We start from the raw sequence: 21,146 nt of genomic DNA, 5'->3' as shown, positions 1-21,146 counted from the left end.
ACCATAAGACTTGCTAATCCTCTTTGAATGTCATGCAACTAAATTTCTGTTTTTATTTCCAAGGCTATCATTGAATCGATTAACAATTTTATTAATATTTTACTGTAGCATAAGTCCAAATTGATGCATTGAAGTGTCAATACCTAGTGTCTGTACCCAAATCAAGTGGCATGACTGATTATAATTTAAGCGGCAAATATTTTATCAACTGTTACACATCTTTTTATAGCTTTTTTTTACAGTCACCTTGTCCTCTTGTTTCATTACACTTTTAGCATGTAACATTATAATAAACACCACCTTGTGTATAAAAAAATAATTATCACCTATGTAGGAAGAGTTACTGAGATATTATGATTCTAATTGGTTGGTTCCCAAAATTGGAACCTTTATCTAGTTATCACCAATCCGTCCTTCTCTACTTTGCAATTACTCTATCTCTTGAAGATTCTCTTTGAAATTTTGCTAAGGATTGCAGGGACCAGGTATTAGCGGTGAACTTTTAAGTTCTTTTTTGTGAGCTTTAATACCGAAGAATTTGGGACCTTGGATTTTGTTGAGCAACGTAGACACTCCCATAATTCACTTAACCTACATTATTCAAATTTTAGACCATGCAAATCAGGACCACTCCACCTTAGTAGATAGTTCCATTTAAGGGAATAACTAATAATTCATGAATGAATATAAACTTTTCCAAGGTTCGTATCACAAAAAAGTGCTAGGTGGGTGGAGATGCCATTTCCTAGAGGATTTAGAAAATGCAAAAGAAGAATAGGTAGAGGAAACTTGTGTATCAACCCTTTTGACACCTTAGAAAGTAACATAACTACTACTAATAGTTAACTAGCCAAGTAAACTTGTGTTTGAAAGATGCTTATCAAACTTGGAATTCTATTTGCTTTGCAACAATGTGGACAACTCTTAAAAATGAACAGGAAAGAGGAACCTTCATTCTTTTCTTCATAAAAAAACCATAGAGGTTATTGTAACAGAAAATCTAAATTCATCATTTATGTTTAGGAATATTAATGAAGACGAGGGCCAAAATTTATGGAATTTACTGAGATCATCATGATGGCTATGGGAAAATTTAAAGGAGCAATGCAATTGGACTTGGGAATTCAGAGTAAAACTGGGTGAAAATTCATGTTGAAAACAAAAAATAATAATAATAATAATAATAAAAAATGAGAAATATAAAAGTGAAATGACATGCACATGCACTGCACAACCTCTGCATTAGGAAGAAATGATCGTAACCTTAATATGCAGGAAAGACTGCACAAGAGACTTGAAGAAATGATCACTAACATTAGGAAAAGATTGCACAACCTCTGAAAGTTACCGCATTAACTATATTGATTATTATGTAGGAAAGTCATAAGGTTATTGGCAGAATGTGATTTATTTTAGGAACAAAAAGTGGAATAGCTTATCAGCTTATCTTTGTCATGAACTAATGAAAACCGTACCTTAGTCTTCCACCAATCAGCTGACACGCGATCCCTCAACACACAAACCAACAGAAAAGATAAAAGAAGTAGGACCTGTTAAAATCCTACCAAAAACATGCAGATACAAACAATGTGATGGTGATATCTTAGTACGGTTTCAGGTAGCCAGCTAAAACATTTTGGAATGTTGCTGAGCAAAGATTGGAAAACTCAATTCAAATATCCGAGAACTTTACCCCTTCCCCCTCTTGGCTGTTTTTCTCTGTCCAAAAGATTACATAAGTGATGACTCATGACCACTACTTTTTCCAGATACTTGATGAACACTTATCTCTGACAGCCAAAGATTTGAGTCTAACTAGGATGGAATACCAAAATGGTCATTAAGAAATGAGTCTTATCCAATCAAGTTACATGATGTAGCTTGGTCGTTGCTACTTTGATTTGTTTGATGTTTTGCATTTGTGAGAGTGAGGAAGTGATAGTTGAGAATTGAGATGGTGGATCTAATTTCAAGTTATAATTGAGATAAAAGTCTTGGTAGTGATCACATTTCCAATACCAAAACAAATGTTATTGATGGTCATCTTCATGTACACTAGACGGAAGATTCACTAGTGTTTCATGACGTTTAACGACTCAAATGTTGTTTGTTTCAAATACTGTTCCACTAGATTTTGGCTTATATTTTACAAAAATAATGTCTAAAACAATCATGCAAAACCAGACAACCCTTTTTGGTTACACATCCAAAAATAATTTTTATAAATGTTGTCCAAGTAATATAAACCAGTTAATGCAAACACACTAGCCAGCTAAAGATCAACAAGTTCCAGCAATCCAAGCAAGCAGTAAATGACAGAGAGGATTCTCTAATGTTGGCTCCTGCAAACCTTATTTGGGAACTTAAGAGTTTTGTTAAATTTAGCAATGTTTTGTGTTACATCACAGTCAGATACACCCTTTAAGGTAAAATGATGATTAAATTTGCATAACAGTCCAGCTAGCAAATTGACCCACTTGAATATACTTAGATTCTACTATTATTTTTACATTCTTTTTAACTGAAATTTTTTAAGATCTGTGATATTATGAGATAGACTCTTACATAAAAAGTAAACTTGTATAATTTTGTGAATTTCGATAAATTTTAACTGATTTAAAAGGATTGCATTGTATAAGTTGTGATTGAGAGTGGATTCTTAGTACTCTTCATTTCTTCTTTACCCTCTATTTTATGATTCTTTTGTGTTCTTCATCTGCCGTAGCTTAATTGCTGGTATTTACGAATTTCTTTCTTCTTCGAACGGTCCTCCTTACTTGATGCTTAAATCAAACAATGTCATGCTTTAAACATGACAAGATTATTTATTCTTTCATAACTTTAGTCAGCCTAGGCATACCTGACACGCACCTGGATTCAATAATTTTAACAAGTTGATTATACATATTTAATGTTATTAGTTCACTCTAATAAATTTTTTTAATAAAATATATTTATTTATTAATTCTGTAACCATTGCTTGTAAAGTAACAAAGCTAAGTTTGAAATTTCCCAAGCATTAATGAACTTCACAGAATATGCAACCATGAAGCTAATCAAGTCTTCTTTGGAACCGTATTCATTTGAAATTGATTCCCCTCTCTGACTTACCCAATAAAATCTCTTTGTCCAGCTTCATTTCGTGGTTCCAAAGTAGACAGGTCCCAAGACCTTCCAACTTTTGGCAATTTAGATTCCCTAATTAGCTACAACCCACTGTCCTGAGCAATATATAAGTAGAGTACCAGCTGCATGTTCTTACACAGCCTTCTCTTCAAATAAAAACTCCTTCCTTTCTCCTTGCGTTATTAACCTTTCTCTTCTTTTTCCAACTATCATTAGTCTCTTACCTTCCAACAAGTTTACCTATTAAGAGAGTAAACTAAATATTACTTATGGCTTCAAGCTCTCTCAGCAAACAACAATCTTACGACTCCTCCTGGACACCAAAACAGAATAAGCTGTTTGAAAAAGCACTAGCAAAATTTGATAAGGACACCCCTGATCGCTGGCAGAATGTAGCCAAAGCAGTTGGTGAAAAATCAGAAGAAGAAGTTAAGAGACACTATGAGATCCTCTTGGAGGATCTCAGACACATAGAAGCTGGTCGTGTTCCTATTCCCAACTACAAGTCCACAGGAAGCAGTACCAATGTTGATGAAGAAGAGAGGTAATGCATCCTAACAGAAAAACTTCATTTCTCTTCCATTTTCTGAATGCTAAGTGATATACTATTAACTAATTACCTTTTCACAACCCTTTCTAAATTCTCATCCTTCTCATGCATGCATTAAACTTCTCTGATAACTCTAGTTTATACATAAAGGCTGAGCAAAAGGGTCTTGACTTGACTTGAAGTTACAGTCCAACGTATAAATAAAGATCATTACAACTTCTTTGCAAAATCATATTTGATACAAAATGATTCATTGCTAGCGTAAAAGAAGGACAATGAGATATAAAACCATTGGCATTTTTGTCAATTTTGAATATTTTTACACTTAAACTTGTTGACAATGAGATATAAAAATGATCCCTTATGTGCTACAAATTTCGGTTTCAAATTTCTACACTTACCTTTTCAATTTGACAGCCTAGCAAATGCAATTAGATATACCATATGCATTCAGTTAAATCATTTCTTTATGTCAAATTATTTTTGAAATTTGTAGCAAAGAACATTGCACCACACAGTAAGTCATAACAAAATCTCCTTGCACGCAGAAGTGTACTAAATGAAGTATTATAAAAGCAAGTGAAAATATTTCAATGCAACTTTTTATTCATACCAAAAGAATTAATTATCATGATAAAAAATTAACTTATTCTAGTCTAAAAAGCAGAACACAAAACAAGGACTCACCGTCAAACTAATGAGTCCCTCTCAGATAAATCACGGGATCGACAAATTGACTCAGTCATACATCTGCTCTGGAATTTGTCCAACTCGTCACAATTTGTCTCAACTCGTCACAATTTGTTGTTGTTTTCGAATGTGTCATTTTATTATATACTCAAAGTAATTTTATTTGATTTTAATTTTTTTGTTGCCACAGGCTTCTGAAGTATTTTAAGCTGGATTGATGGAAGCAATGTGTGTTATCAATTATCATCAGCTGTTGGCAGCATTCATGTGGTGTTATAAATGTCTTGCGTCCTATGTCTTTATCTTTTCCATTTCCTGCTATTGTAATTTAAATCATTTCAAATTTTCAATGAATTATCCGATTCTAGAAACATTATCAAGTTCTTAACCATATTTGTCTTGTGCAAAAACATATTAATTGCAAAATGTCATTCTAACTAATATATAAAAAAAGGAAAATAAAAAGAGAAAAGTAAAAAATGACTCTATGTTGTAGCTTAGTAAAACATTAGACAGTATCCGTCCCATTAATATTCCCTCGTACAAATCAAACAAACGAAGCCCTATTCCATAGTCATCACGTGAACTATTTTGTTGTTGTTCAACTTTGGATTGGAGTGTCTGTCGTGCAGGATACACTTTTACTTTTTCGGCTAACGGTGTTTTTGCAAATTAGGACTAGTTCTATAAACCAACAAATTGGAATTCAGGCTTTATGGAAAAACTTGATTTAAGGACCAAGACAAACCAGTATTTAACAGCAAAATTAAATATTGTTTAACTAGTTGCTAAAGATACCAGTATACTAAAAAAATATGCTAACAATTAACCTTATTTGATCTAAATACAATTTAAAATAAAATATTTTTAAAAATATGAATTTAAATTGATAAAAAGAATTCACACATACACATACAAAGTATAAACAAAATTTATAAAAGCTTAACTATATATATATATATATATATATATATATATATATATATATATATATATATATATATAACATGTGAACAATTAATAAAATTCATCTGGTTTCATATTATTTATACCATAACTTAAGAATAGATAATTTATTAGAAGTTAAATCAGAAGAGTGTCTCAGTGCATCATGTCTTTCTTTTTCTACATATATACATGTAACTTGCGAAAATGCTTCAACACAAGTGTCTGATATATACATGTAACTTATAACTAATGACATAATTATTATGATAATTTACAGATATTATATTATTTTTTATGGAATGCAAAAAAACAACATGCTTTAGGATGATATATGTTTCACATTAGTGGTACCTGTTAGGACTGTTAAAGAACCAGAGAAGGTTTATTCTTATTCTGAAATTTGGAATTTTAATAATACAGTCAAGACAAAATAGTAATAATTTTTTTGTAACCCAAGATTTAAATGTCTTTTTAAGTTTCAACTGATTGAAATTAGTAAATTTGCTAATAATGTTAGCAAATAATCTTTGTGCACTATACATGCACAGTACAAGTATTGTTAAATTTTAAAAATTAATAAATAGTTAAAAATATTATACAATTATTTTTAAATTTAATAAAATTTATATATTTTTAAAAGTAAATATTATAATTATTAATGATAAATACTTTATTATAATAAATAAAATTTTAAAATAAAATAAAATAAAAAATAAATATATAATATAGAGAAAACATTACTTATCATGCTAAACTCTAAAGAAGTAATTTTTGCAAATGCTTGTATTTAAAAATATTTTTGAAAAATAGCATAGTTCAAGAATTAGAACTTTAAAGTTATATACAGAGGTTAATTCATAGTTATTATTAGCTAGTTTAAAACGTTTTATTTAAAAAAATTAAATTATATGAATTAATAAAAAAAATCAAATATTTCCATTTAAGAATAGTGAATCTGATCTATAATGTAAGAATATATTCACTTAATTATACTTTTATCTTCATCAACTATTAATTATTTTAAATATTAATCAAGAAAGATAAAGCTAATGGTAGTAAATATAATATTATAGTAATAAATGATAAAAATAAATTAAGACAGAAATATACAAAAGAGATATTTTAAAAATTAAGAAAACAATTTTTTACCTATTAATGTATGGGATGATTTCTCAAAAGTGGATTCTTTCATAAAATGCTTTGCACTATTGATTACAATGGCTAATAGGATGTAAATGAGTTAAATTATTTGTAAAATATTCAAAACCATCAAAATTTAGTTTGTTAAATCTTTGATTAAGATTGTTTATATATTCCAACAAACAAACACAAGTTTAAATTTAGACTTAATTATTACATGGGTCAAGTTTAAGCTTTGCATGCTTAACACTAATAACTTTTGAGGATCAAATTATACAAGTGTAAGTTACACTTATTCTTATATTTTTTAAGAACTTTCGATTCAAAATTATTTAATATCTTATTTATACGCATCAAATTTAACATAGTATATACATTAAAATATGTAAAAATAAGAATCATAATCTTATCTATGATCGATTTTGATAAAAATATGACATTAATAATATAGGTAATATATAATTATGATTCAATAGTTAGATAGATAAAAATTATTTTGTATATTAAATTATTTGATCCCTATCTAATATATGTTTGAAATTATCAAGCAAAGATTCATAAACTTTGGTGGACTTCTTGTATATTAAATTAAATTATTTTATATATTAAATTATTTGGTGGACTTCTTGTATTAAAAACCCTTTTCTTATCATAAACTTAAATACGATCAATTTGTGTATCATTTCACAATGATTCTTTTCTTGAGTTTCAACTTAGATTCTTAAATGTTCTGTCCTTGAAGAAGACACTTATGTTCCTTAAGCAATGCACAGCATTCCACCAACACAATGAATGATTAGTTATAGAAAGCAATGTTTTTATTAATCATGCTACTAATTTGCAGGATGTTAAGTATTAAACCTTAACTACTATTACAAAACAAACAAAGGAGGATCAACGTAAACTTCTTATTTTACGGAGATTTAAGCAATGTTCTTATTAATCACCAGGATGTTAAGTATGGAACGTTAACCACCGATACAAAACAAACAATAAAAGATTAACTTGAACTTCTTATTTGATGGGAGTTTGAGCAATGTTTTTATTAATCACGCTAATTTGTAAGATGTTAAATATGGAACATTAACCACTAATACAAAACAAACAATGGAGGATAAACGTGAACTTCTTGTTTTATGGGGATTTAAGTAATATTCTTATTAATTATGCTAATTTACAGGATGTTGAGTATAGATCATTAACCATTGATACAAAACAAACAAGGAAGGATCAATGTGAACTTCTTGTTTTATGTAGATTTGAACAATGTTCTTATTAATAACGAGGATGTTAAATATGGAATGTTAACCACTAGTTTGCGTAATTAATAAGAATATTACTCAAACTCACTACATAAATGCAGTTAATTATGTTTGCTTCTTACTCCTTCAATTCCTATATATAAAGTTGTGCAGCAAAGACATCAATCATAGATCATAGTTCATAATTCATACACATATATATACACGTCTTTCCAATAATACCATGAACTCCAATGACAACCTTCTCATCAACCACCCTACTCCCTGACTTCTTACATAACCTCGACATAAAATATATAAAACCTGGGTACCATGACTTGATCTCCCATCTTTTCACTCTGTGCTTGACTCGTCCCTCTAACATGACTCTAGAAGATTCACCAGCTTTGGCTCAACTTGGTTTGTCATTTGTTGCACTGTCATTGTGTTTGGAATCACTGTTTACCTCTAAGATCCATCTACTTGGTGACTTACTTTAAATGTTACAAACCACCTGCTGAAATATGACAAATTCATGTATCAACTCTGGCTAGAGGAAACCTATGTCCTTAAGCAATGCATAACATCTCACCAATACCATCCATGGCTGCTGCAAGAGATGAGGCTGAGATGAACTTTTTTCCAATACCAAGGTCAATCCGAAGGACATTGGAATCCATGTTGTGAATTGCAGCTTGTTCACTCCCACCCCTTCCCCAGCTTCTATGATTATCAACAAATACTGAGGTGCAATGTTAAGAGCTTCAACTTGGAGGCATGGGTTAAAGTGTGGGGTGTTATAGCTATTGACCTTGCTAAGGACTTATTTTAGTTCATGGGAACAATTATCTTGTGTGGTTAGCACGAAAAGAATTTTGGGAACAAGAAATTCATGCTGATACCAAATATTTTATATGGATAGGTGGAACTACTATCTCTCATAATTTTTCATGTATTTTTTTTAAGATAAAAATTGTAAGAAAATAATATGTAAAATATACTTATATTTTTTTTATAATGGTTTACTTTTTGTTCACTTTTTTATTCATTTTATTCTAAATTTTAAAAATTAAAATTGTTATTAACTTACTCTTATATAGAATAAATAAATGGTTAAATTCTTTCAGAATCTCTATATTTATATTTATAAAATTTATCTTCTTACCTTATATAAAATGTCAAATAATAGAAATAAATATGAGACTATGCAATTGGAAATTGATCCCTAGGATCGAAGTTATATACTTTATAACATAGGTCTTATCCACACAAATAACAAAGAACATAAAAAAGCTTTGGAATATTATTTTAGGGCACTCGAATGAAACCCTACTTATCTCAAACTTCTAATAATATGGTCGTGATCTGTCATTACGTGCAATTATCTCCACTATAGAGAAAAAAAAAAAGAACGAGCAAATTCGCTAATACTAGTTTAATAAATACTTGAAAAGATAGACTTTTTACATATATATCGTACAAAATAACTATTTTTCTCAACTACAGCATAGAGAGAAACCTCATAAAAGTTAAAATATGAAGAAATATATATGTTTAGATACTTTTTTTTTTTCTATGGATAAAAGATCTAATTGATAGAGGAAGCATCGTAAGGATCAATTAACGAAGTTTTGAGCAGATACAATAAGAACTATTTATTTATATCATGATAGAAAAGTTAGGAATTCACTTATGTAATAAAGTGGATCCCTCGCAATGGTGTAGTATCAAATCCTAAAGATAGTAAATTTTTTCTTTATTATAAAAAAAAGTCTTTTTTTAAGGATTCTATAAAAATTGATATATCATATAGGAAAGTATATGATATATGAAATCGAGATAGTTACCTTTCAGATATCTATAGTTAAATTCTTTACAACTTATCAATAGATATAACCTTTTTGGTATGAATACTTTATATGGCTATTAAAATAATGAGCATTAGCATATAGGTTCCATATCCAAGTAGTAGTATCAGGTCTCTTAACTATTGTTCTTGAGAAATGACCGAGTTTTGTCCATTTTTGAAAGAAGTTTTTACATAGAAAGTAATTTAGTTAACAAACATAATTCTTGACATTTAAAGTATTTTTGTACAATTTCACTCAAATACGATAAGTACTCAGACTTAGAATTAATAATTATGATAGAACAATCTTATGTTAATTGATTTACATGATTAATTATAATAAAAAGATTATGTTAAGGAGAAAAAATAAATTAAATTATAAATTAATTCAATTGAAAAATATTAAATATTTGAGGTAAAAAAAAACCCACATATAACATAGCTAAAAAATAAAACACAATCATGAAGTCGGTATTTATATCAACTTCCACACTGTTTTCTAACGATTACTAATATTTTTAAAAATAATTTCTTTTTCATTATATCAAATATTATATATATATATATATATATATATATATATATATAATATTTGTAAAAATTTATTTAAGTCACTAATAACAATTTTTTTAAAAAAATTATAATATAAAATTAATAAAAAATCAAAGTGATTATATAACAATGTAATTTACATTGATTATTTTATTTTGTAATTAATACTAAATGAAAAAAATTATATTTTATCGTTATAATATATAAAAATAAATTTTCGTATTTTATTATAAATAAATATACTTTAATTTTTTAACAAAAAATAATCCGTAATTGATAATTTATGACTTGACCTGGTAAATGAAAAAAAATAAGCTTAAACTTTTAATAAATTTAGACTTATTAATTTTGTTTTTAGTTCTTTTAATTTAACACAATATGATCTTAAATATCTTTATTTTAACTATTTACATTTTATTTTATTTTATTTTCAAATTTTTAAATTAAATTTACCTCAAAGTTAAAATTTCAATTTTATTTTTTACTTATTTAATTAATAAAATATCATACTTTTATTATATATTTTTAATTATTGGATGCAATTTAATTTGAAAATTTAAAAAATTGGAGATACTAAATATTAATAATTAATATTAAAAAAATTAAATTTAAACACACATTAAAATATAGAGACTAAAATATAATTAAGTTAAAAATTTATTTTTAAAAGTCCAAGTATTATTTTTATATACATTATTAATGAACTTAAATGAAAAATAAAACATATCTATAATATTTTATATTATTAATAAATTATTAATAATTTGCACAAAAATTAAAAATGATCGGTGTTTTAATTTTTATTAAAAAATATTACTTAAATATTTGAATGTATCACTTACTAATTATCTTTCATAAAAAAATATTAATCATTAAAAAATTATCAAAAATACAAAAAAAAAATTATCATATTTTTACAATAAATTTTTACAAACAAATTATTTTATCCTTTTTATCATATCACTGCTTTATTGTATGTTTTTCTTTTTTTTTTAAGTATTAACAAAAATTATACAACTTTTTATATCATTAAGGTTTCTCAAACAAATTTAGTAAAACAGTATAAGACCGTTTAAGAAATGAACCAATGCATGAAGCATAGGTTCAAACTGCTCAAACGTGTTTTGAAAATTGCAAAATTCATACTTACCATCCTGTAAATTAGCATGGTTGATAAGAATATTACTCAAATTTTCATAAAATAAGAAGTTTCTGTTAATCCTCTATTGTTTGTTTTGTACTGGTTGTTAACGTTCCATACTTAACATCCTATAAATTAGCATGATTAATAAGAATATTGTTCAAATCCCCATGAAACAAGAAGTTCGCGTTAATTCTCTATTATTTATTTTTTACTGGTGGTTAAAGTTGTAAATTGCATCATAAGTAGCTAGTCACGAAAAAGGTAGTGACATATACATACAAATAAAAATTTAGTATAATAAACACCGCAACCAGAAAGGTGTTTCTTATTGTCAAATTTGGAGCCTTTTGTCTGAGTCACTTGTGAATCATATGCATGTCATAATCAAAATTCTAAAACTCAGGACCAAACTCATGACACATATGAAATATCATTCAATGGTCTATTTAGTGTCTTATTGGAAGAATTGTCATTTAATGATCTCTTTAGTGTCTCACGTGCTCCAACTATTCATGTAAGTTTATTAATTACTTTAGTCATCATGATTCAATTATTGTACGATTACATTCTTAAATATTTATTAATTGATTGATTTGTATTTATTAATATTAATTTTTTTATTTTCTTTCATCCTTGTTTGCAGTATCAAAATCCATGAGAGCATTTCTTACCCTACTTTTAGTTATTTAATTTAATACTAGGCTTTTTTTTATTTTAGAATTTTAATATGTTGAGGATGTAACACCCTTATTTTATTTATTTATTATTATTACATTTTATGTTGATTGATTGCGTATGTTGCTTGGAATTAGAAGAATTTAAAATGTGATAGTTGTAGGGATCTCAGTCAAGCGAGATATGGCTTACTCAAGCAAGACAAAGTATTTTGAACGAGGCATTTAGGGGTGTTCTAGCGAGATAAGTCTCACTCAAGCAAAAAATGATAGTACTGTCTCAACTATCCTCTCGCTCAGGCGAGAAGTGGCTCGCTCAGGTAAGGAGTCATAGAAAAAGTAGAGCTCCTTGAACCCATTCTCACCCGCAAATGAGAATACCTCGCTCAGGCGAGAATATCAGAAAAATTGAGAAAATCCTTCTATCTGATTTTCTCGCTCAAGCAAGAATAATTTTGTTCAAGCGAGAACTCGCGAGTTTTGAAGAGTATTTAAAGAATTTCTAATCTTAAAACTTGCATTATAATTCATGAAAATTTTTCTAACTTTTCCTTTGAACTCTCTCTTTCCTCTCTCCCAGAGAAAACCGCTGAGCTCCAAATTTGTCCCGAATTTGAACTCAAACATCCTTCTATTTAATCTCTGGTAAGTTTCTCAGAGCTTTGTTCTTCAATCTCGTCTTTATTTTTCTTGTTTTTCTCTTTCTCAAAAAATACTCTCTTTTGTGATATTTAGGAAGATCTTGATCTTTTAGACGATCTCTTCCACAAAACTCTCTTTGATGTAAGTAGAGCTCTATTTAATTACTAAGAACATGAGGTATTTTTGTACTCATGAACATCTGATAGTAATCATTTTGTGCTCACGAGAATGCTATTGTGTGTTTCTTATTTAAAAATATGTGTTTGAATTAAACTTTTGATAAAGTATGATTTTTCTTATTCTTGATGACTTCAATTGTATGTTGTATTGAATATGTACAATTTTGACCGAGTCCGAAGGTGTCTGACCTCCAGTATGGTTGATTGATTTATGATATAAGAGTAAACTTAAATAAAATAGAAAAGGAAAAGGATGAACATTATGTTATTATGAAAATGAAAAATTTATGATATGATGAGAAATGCAAGAGGAGTTATAATGAGAAATGATAGGGGGATAAGGATACATATGGATAGTACAAAGATATATTGGGAGTGTGGAAGATGGAGGCAATTTTAAAAATTTAGGAAAAATGAGGGTAACGAATGCTTTTCTTTGATTGCGCAAGATTAATAAAAATAAATAACACTTATTTCTTAACTTAAACTTCTAACCATACTTTTACTAGAAGGAGACCGCATTGGTACACATTATATATGTATTGCTATGGCTAACCAACAACTATCTATATTAAGAAAAACCTCAAAGGAATCTAGAGGCAATAAACAATTGAGACAAGGACTTGAAAAGTTTAAGAATGACAATAAAATAAAATATAATATTAATGAACATTATGTGGATATGAAATTGCTGTGGAATATATGTCATTTAAGGATTGATTGGTGTGTTAGTCATTTATGTATGGTTGAAATTTATTGTTTAATCATATTTAGTAGTGAGAAGAGAGATCTGTTAGGCTATCTCAGTGGTTAGTTAGTAGTATATTAAACTGCGTATTTAGGGAGTAATAACATATATGTTATTGTAGATTTGTTGTTGACTGTAATAATGAATCAGGAGACGTTTTTACCTTAGAAATGTAATAAAAGTATAATGTTCTTTTTGATTATCTTGTAAATAATGGGATTCACCACACTTTTAGTATATATATATATAGAAAGAGAGAGAGAGAGAAAGAGAGGGATATTGAGAACTCCATCAGCTACGAATTTTGTATACACTTTTCATGACCACGACTACTTTGGAAGACCAACTCAATTCACCTTTGAGCAAGATATTGGTACTAAGGCTGGGGCTGATACGAGTGATCTTGATGAGGATGAGAATCTGACCTACGATTGAGGGTTAGTTTGAAGATGACAACTCAAAACTCCTTAGTATTTTGGTGTGAAAACAAACTACTCAGTAAGAATTGAATTATTTTGTTTCTCTTGTAAATTATGTATACAAGTCTTAATGTATTTTTGAAATTATAGTTTGTAATTATCAACTCTTGTAATTAATTAAAGCTAATATATGTATATTTTAGTTCAACCTTAATGTAAATTTATTTATAAATTGTAATGAAATTATACATATTCATCTTTTATCATTTTTTATACTTATACATTTTATAAAATGAATAACAAGGATAAAAGTTCTAAATTTTATCGAACTTTACATTAAGAGTATAAGTAAACTTACTTTATTTTCTCTCTTCAACATAAATTATTTCATAAATTGTATAAATAAAATAAGAGATGCATTTTAATTTAATTTATAATTTCATGTGTAAACTTTTATTGGATATTTATTATATTTAAGTTTAAATTTTAATATATGATGATTATTTTATTATTTATAATTTTAATTTATATTTATTTTATTTAAAATAACAATTGTTATAACAACATTAGTATGGTAATCGCAACGTTAATTTTAAAAAATGATAATTAATATCATTAATAATAATAAATTTAAGTAATAATATATAAAATATTATTTTAAAGTAATTATTGATTAAATATTTTTAAAAAAAAAATTGTTATAAAAATATTATTTAAAATAATTTCTAGTAATGATGAACAAAATAGTTATTATCTTTAGAATAATAGTGACTAATAATCATCTCATATATTATTATATGTATGTTAATAGTAAATTATCATTAATATTTATATATATATATATTAGTGACGTTAATTTTTATTATAATAAATATTTTATTTTAATGAATACGTAATATTGTTATAATAGTGACTTAATGGTTAATGACTATAAAATTTCTACATTTATATTTATAAAATTTATTTTTTTACATTATATAAAATGTCAGGCAATAAAAATTAAATATTTTAAATTTAAATTTTATAAACATAAATTAGTTCAACAAAATTAAGTTAATAGAGACTCATTTTAATTTCAAACTAAAATTATAAAGAAATCATGGAACTGTTAAAAGTAATTTAGTTAATAAAAATAATTCTTTGACGTTTAAAGTATTTGTCGTACAATTTCCTTGTATACGTACTCAAGCTTAGAATTAATAATTAGGATAGAAGAATCTTATGTTAATTGATTTACATAATAATTATAATAAAAGAATATGTCAAAAAAAATTAAATTAAATCATAAATTGATTAAATTAAAAAGAGTTAAATGTTTGAGGTGAAAAAAACTCACATACAGCATAGTTAAAAAAGAAAACAAAGTTATAAATCATTTTTATCAACTTCAAGAAATGTTTAAAAACTACTCTTAAACATGAATATTTTTAAAAACGATTTCTTTTTTCATCATATCTAGTATTATATATATATATATATATATATATATATATATATATAATACTAATTTAAAAAATTATATTTTATCATTATAGAATTAAAAAATTAATTTTCATATTTTATTATAAATAAATATACTGTAATTTTTTAACGAAAAATAATTTGTTAGTACTAATCTCACTATTGATAATTTGATCTGTTAAATAAAAAAAATAGGCTTAAACTTTTAAACAAATTCAGATTTATTAAGTTTATTTCTGGTTCTTTTAGTTTAAAGAACTGGATCTCTTAATTTTAACTATTCACGTTTAATTTCTTTAATTTTTCAAATTATGAGATTAAGGTTATCTAAAAGTTACAATTTTAATTATATTTTATTTATTTATTATTTACTTATGTAATCAATAAAATGTCATACTTCTAATATATTTTATTAATTATAAGATAAAATTATAAGCTACAAAATTTAATTTAAAAATTTAAAAATTGAAGAGACTAAATATTAATAGTTAATATTAAAAAATTAAATTTAAACACACGTTAAAATATAGAGACTAAAAATATAAATAAATTAAAAATTTATTTTAAAATTTCAAATATTAATTTTATATACATTAATAATGAACTTATAACAAAAAATAAAAATATATCTGTAATATTTTATATTATTAATAAATTATAATAATTTCCACAAAAATTAAAAATGATTGATGTTTTAATTTTTACTAAAAAATATTACTTAAATATTTTAATATATCACTTACTAATTATCTTTTATCAAAAAAGATTAACCATTAAAAAATTATAAAAAACAAGAATAAAAAAACAAAATAAATTATCACATTTTTATAAAAAGTTTGTACAACAAATTATTTTATCCTTTTTTATCATATCGCTATTTTCTCATAATTTTTCTTATCTTTATAAGTTGTAACAAAAATTATACGAACACATTAAAAAATTATAAGACTGTTTAAAGAGAAAATTGCTCAAATCTCCATAAAACAAAAAGGTCACCTTAATCCTCCATTTTTCTTTTATATCAGTGATTAATGTTCCATACTTAACATCCTGTAAGTTAGCATGATTAATAAGAATATTGGTCAAATCTCCATGAAACAAGAAGTTTCCTTAATCCTCCATTGATTGTTTTGTATCGGTGGTTAACGTTCCATACTTAGCATCGTGCAAATGCATGATTAATAAGAATATTGTTCAAATTCCCGTAAAAGAAGAAGTTCCCATTAATCCTCTATAGTTTGTTTTGGATTAGTGGTTAACATTCCATACTTAACATCCTGCAAATTAACGTGATTAATATAAATATTGCTCAAATCCCCATAAAACAAGAAGTTTCATTATTTTTCCATTATTTATTTTGTATCGGTGGTGTGGTGAACATTCCATACTTAACATCGTGCAAATGCATGATTAATAAAAACATTTCTCAAATCCCTATAAAATAAGAAGTTCGTGTTAGTCCTCCATTGTTTGTTTTGTATCGATGGTTAACATTTCATACTTAACATCTTGCAATTAAGCTTGATCAATAAGAACATTGCTCAAATCCTCGTAAAACAAAAAATTCACATTTGTCCTCCCTTGTTTGTTTTGTATATGTGGTTAGCGTTTCATGCTTAACATCTTGCAATTAAGCATGATCAATAAGAACATTGCTCAAATCCCCATAAAGCAAGAAGTTCGTGTTAATCTTCCATTGATTGTTTTGTATTGGTGGTTAACGTTATGTACTTAACAGCCTGTAAATTAACGTGAGTAATAAGAATATCACTCAATTCTTCGTAAAACAAGAAGTTTCTGTTAATTTGTTTTGTATCTGTGGTCAAAGTTCGATACTTAACATCCTACAAATTAACATGATTAATAAGAATATTGCTTCAATCCCCATAAAACAAGAAGTTCTTGTTTGTTTTGTATTGATGGTTAACGATGTAAACTGCAAAGGTACTGACATATACGTACGAATAAAAACGCAGCATAATAAAAAGTGCATCGGGAAAGGTGTGTCTTATTCTAAAATTTGGGGCTTTTTGTTTGAGTCACCTGCGAATCATGTGCATGCAAATTCATGAGACAAATGCAGTTCAATTCTGTTTGGTAGCGAGTGACAGTTAGAGGTGTTGTGGTTAACTTTCCAGACTTAACATCTTGTAAATTACTCAAATTCTGATAAAACAAGAAGTTCACGTTGATCCTCCTTTGTTTGTTTGGTATTATCAGTAGTTAACTTTTCATAATTAACATGTTGCAACTTAGCGTGATTAACAAGGACATTGCTCAAATCCTCCATAAAACAAGAAGTTCACTACATAAATGCAGTTCAATTTTGTTTGGTAGCGAGTTATAGTTAGAAGCCACATGCCACCTTTTCATTTCTCACTCTTTTTCCAATCCTATATATAAAGTTGTGCCGCAAAAACATGAATCATAACTCAGGGTTCATAATTCATACACATACACACACCATGCCTTCTAACACCATGAACTCCAATGACAACCAAGGCCTCTGCATTAACCACCCTCGCAGGCTCTCTGACTTCCTACATAACCTGAACATGACATATGTAAAAGTTGTATACCATTATTTGATCTCCTACCTTTTCACTCTGTGCCTGATTCCTCTCACTGCTCTCATCATCTTTCAAGCCTCCAACATGACTCTAGACAAGATTCACCAGCTTTGGCTCAACTTGCAGTACCACTTGTTAGACAACTTGGTCAGTGTTGTCCTTTGTTGCACTGTCTTTGTGTTTGGAATCACTGTTTACATCATAAGGAAGCCAAGATCTATCTACTTGGTAGACTTTGCATGTTACAAACCCCCTGCTCAACTTAAAGTTAACTATGACAAATTCATGTATCACACCGTTCTCACTAGGGACTTCAATGATTCTTCACTTGAGTTTCAAAGGAAGATTCTCGAGCGCTCTGGCCTTGGAGAGGAAACTTATGTCCCTCAAGCAATGCACAACATCCCACCAACGCCAACCATGGCTGCTGCAAGAAATGAGGCTGAGCAAGTCATGTTTGGTGCTCTAGATGCACTTTTTTCCAACACCAAAGTCAATCCAAAGGACATTGGGATTCTTGTTGTGAATTGCAGCTTGTTCAATCCCACCCCTTCCCTAGCTTCTATTATTGTCAACAAGTACAAGATGAGGTGCAATGTCAGGAGCTTCAACTTAGGGGGCATGGGTTGCAGTGCCGGTGTTATAGCTATTGATCTTGCTAAGGACTTGCTTCATATTTATGGGAACAGTTATGCTGTAGTGGTTAGCACTGAGAACATCACTCAGAATTGGTACTTTGGGAACACGAAATCCATGTTGATACCAAATTGTCTGTTTCGCGTTGGTGGTGCAGCGATTTTGCTTTCTAACCAGGCTTGTGATAGGCTTCAAGCTAAGTATGAGCTTCTTCACACTGTGAGGACTCATAAAGGTGCAGATGAGAAGGCATTCAGATGTGTCTATCAGAAGCAGGATGATGCTGGAAAAATTGGTGTGTCCTTGTCAAAGGATCTCATGACTATTGCTGGTGGAGCCCTCAGGACTAACCTTACAACTTTGGGTCCCCTTGTGCTACCCATGAGGGAGCAACTTCTCTACTTGTATGATTTGGTGATCAAGAAGATATTTGGTTCAACTAAAAAGCCTTACATCCCAAATTTCAAGCATGCTTTTGATCATTTCTGCATTCATGCTGGTGGTAGGGCAGTGATTGATGAGATTGAGAAGAATCTGCAACTTCAGAGTGAGCATGTTGAGGCATCGAGAATGACTCTGCACAGGTTTGGGAACATTTCATCCAGCTCTATTTGGTATGAGTTAGCTTACATGGAAGCAAAGAGCAGGATAAAGAAGGGAAACCGAGTCTGGCAGGTTGCATTTGGCAGTGGATTCAAGTGTAACAGCGCAGTCTGGAAGGCCTTGACCAATGTGGAGCCCTCACCAAAAAGTCCTTGGGATGATTGCATTCATAGGTACCCTATTAAGGTTACTTCATAGTTCTATTCTGAGCTATTATGAGTTAAAAGAATAAAAGAATTAAAATGTCTTGTTCAGCCAGGTATTTATCTTTGTTTATTCACCAACTTATTGTCACATGATATTTTCTGTTTGTTATTGAGAAGTTAGAGTCAATTGGTCCATAATGTATTGGGTTGCTAGTGTCTTATGCAACCTCTGGTACTTCTTATAAACTGTTATCTTTAGTCATTATTATATGTAATAAAAGTAGTTTTTATATTGTTTGTTTGTTGCCATTTGAAACATATTATTATGCATAGAAGCCACACACATCTATTATCTGAATGATTATTTATAAAAAATTGACAAAAGTAATTGTTTTAATTTGGTTTCAACTTTGCCATAACTTTGCTTGCCAAAAATAGAATTTCGTTGGAACTTCAACTCATAAAGTTGCCCTTTGTTGTGATATCGAAATTGTTAATGAATAATAGTACTGCTAGTTCATTGAAGCATCAATATCATTTTACAATTAAGCATGTGAAAAGCATCTTATACCCACACATCGACAAAGAATTTCTTACACGTAATCTAGATACTAGCATGAGAAAGTACACAGCCAACCCTTGCAAACTAGCATTTGACAATAGAAAATCTTATTTTTCCTTTTCAATGCAGTGCTGTAACATTCCTTTTCAATGCCTCAATGACTCATTATTTTTTATAATTTATTATATAAAAATTAATATTTATAAAAAAAACCAAACTCATTATTTTATTATATAACTTAGAATATTTCATATTCAAAATATATAAAGAGAATTTTATTTTTTTATATAATTATTTAATTAATTGATAGTAAATAAATAAAATATCTAATTTTAATACTACATTAATGAAAAATTATATATCCTTTCAATTCATTTAACACAAATAAGATAATTGTATAATTAGTTTGCCAAATAATTTTAAATATGAAAATTATTTATATAAGTTTTCAAATACAATTACAACTTCTGATTAGAAGCTTACAACTTTTAGTTAAATGAGCTTTTAGCTAGTTTTACTAATCAAACCTAAATGTGTGTCACGACTCAAAAATGGACCCGTGGCTAAGCATAGGCTATGTTAACGGGAAACACTACTTAAACTATCAAATCTATTTAGAAACCAACACACTAGACAATGAACTTTTTCAATCAAGTAGTATGACAAAATTATCAAAATTTTGGTAGAATATTTTCTATATTTTCATTATCCCAAAATATGATAACTTATCATGATTGATTTATAGTTCAACCAAAATTAATCAAACTCTAATATATTATAATATCAAAACTAGAACATCTAATATATATCCAAAATAAAAAGTATAACTTCTAATGAGCCATGAAATGTCCAAAATATAACAAAAATAAAAAGAAAAGTATCAATATCACTGAAACAATAGAGACCTATCAATAGAAATTCTACTGAGATGGACTGATGTTCCTACTAATTTGTAACTCCGCTACCTGATGATATGTAAATATTAAATAAACAGCTGTTAGTCACACATACTCAATGTGAGCATAATAATCACAATGAGTAAGAAAGCGAAACAAATATATCACGAGTTGTTCGCAATCATGGAACTTACTTAAAACATACTATTTTAAAAGGAATTCATTGCAACTATTCTTTTAAAAGTTAGATTATGATCAAAAGTTTATAATTTTACATAGTTAAGTAAAAATATATGTTAGAATTGATTTGAATAAGTTTATCTTTATGAACCTGAAACAGAGAAATAGAACAAGAAACCAACCCAACAGA

At 27.9% G+C, this 21,146-nt stretch overlaps 2 protein-coding genes across 2 annotated transcripts; both read left to right on the top strand.

The window, feature by feature from the left end:
- The first annotated feature begins 3,395 nt into the window (after window positions 1-3,395).
- On the top strand, window positions 3,396-13,349 carry LOC113865803 (protein RADIALIS-like 4). The gene is made up of 2 exons (XM_027500567.1): window positions 3,396-3,653; window positions 13,335-13,349. Exons 1-2 carry the CDS (start codon window positions 3,396-3,398, stop codon window positions 13,347-13,349), a joined length of 273 nt encoding a protein of 90 aa, XP_027356368.1.
- A 4,494-nt stretch (window positions 13,350-17,843) lies between these two features.
- LOC113865496 (3-ketoacyl-CoA synthase 9-like) lies at window positions 17,844-19,370 on the top strand. Its single transcript, XM_027500091.1, has one exon. It carries the CDS (start codon window positions 17,844-17,846, stop codon window positions 19,368-19,370), a length of 1,527 nt encoding a protein of 508 aa, XP_027355892.1.
- The last annotated feature ends 1,776 nt before the right edge of the window (window positions 19,371-21,146 follow it).

This window comes from Abrus precatorius, unplaced genomic scaffold (genome assembly GCF_003935025.1).
Source record: "Abrus precatorius isolate BTA unplaced genomic scaffold, Abrus_2018 Scaffold4, whole genome shotgun sequence".
NCBI lineage: Eukaryota > Viridiplantae > Streptophyta > Magnoliopsida > Fabales > Fabaceae > Abrus > Abrus precatorius.
The sequence above is the reverse complement of the archived record's forward strand: the minus strand, read 5'-3'. Positions and strand labels throughout refer to the sequence as shown.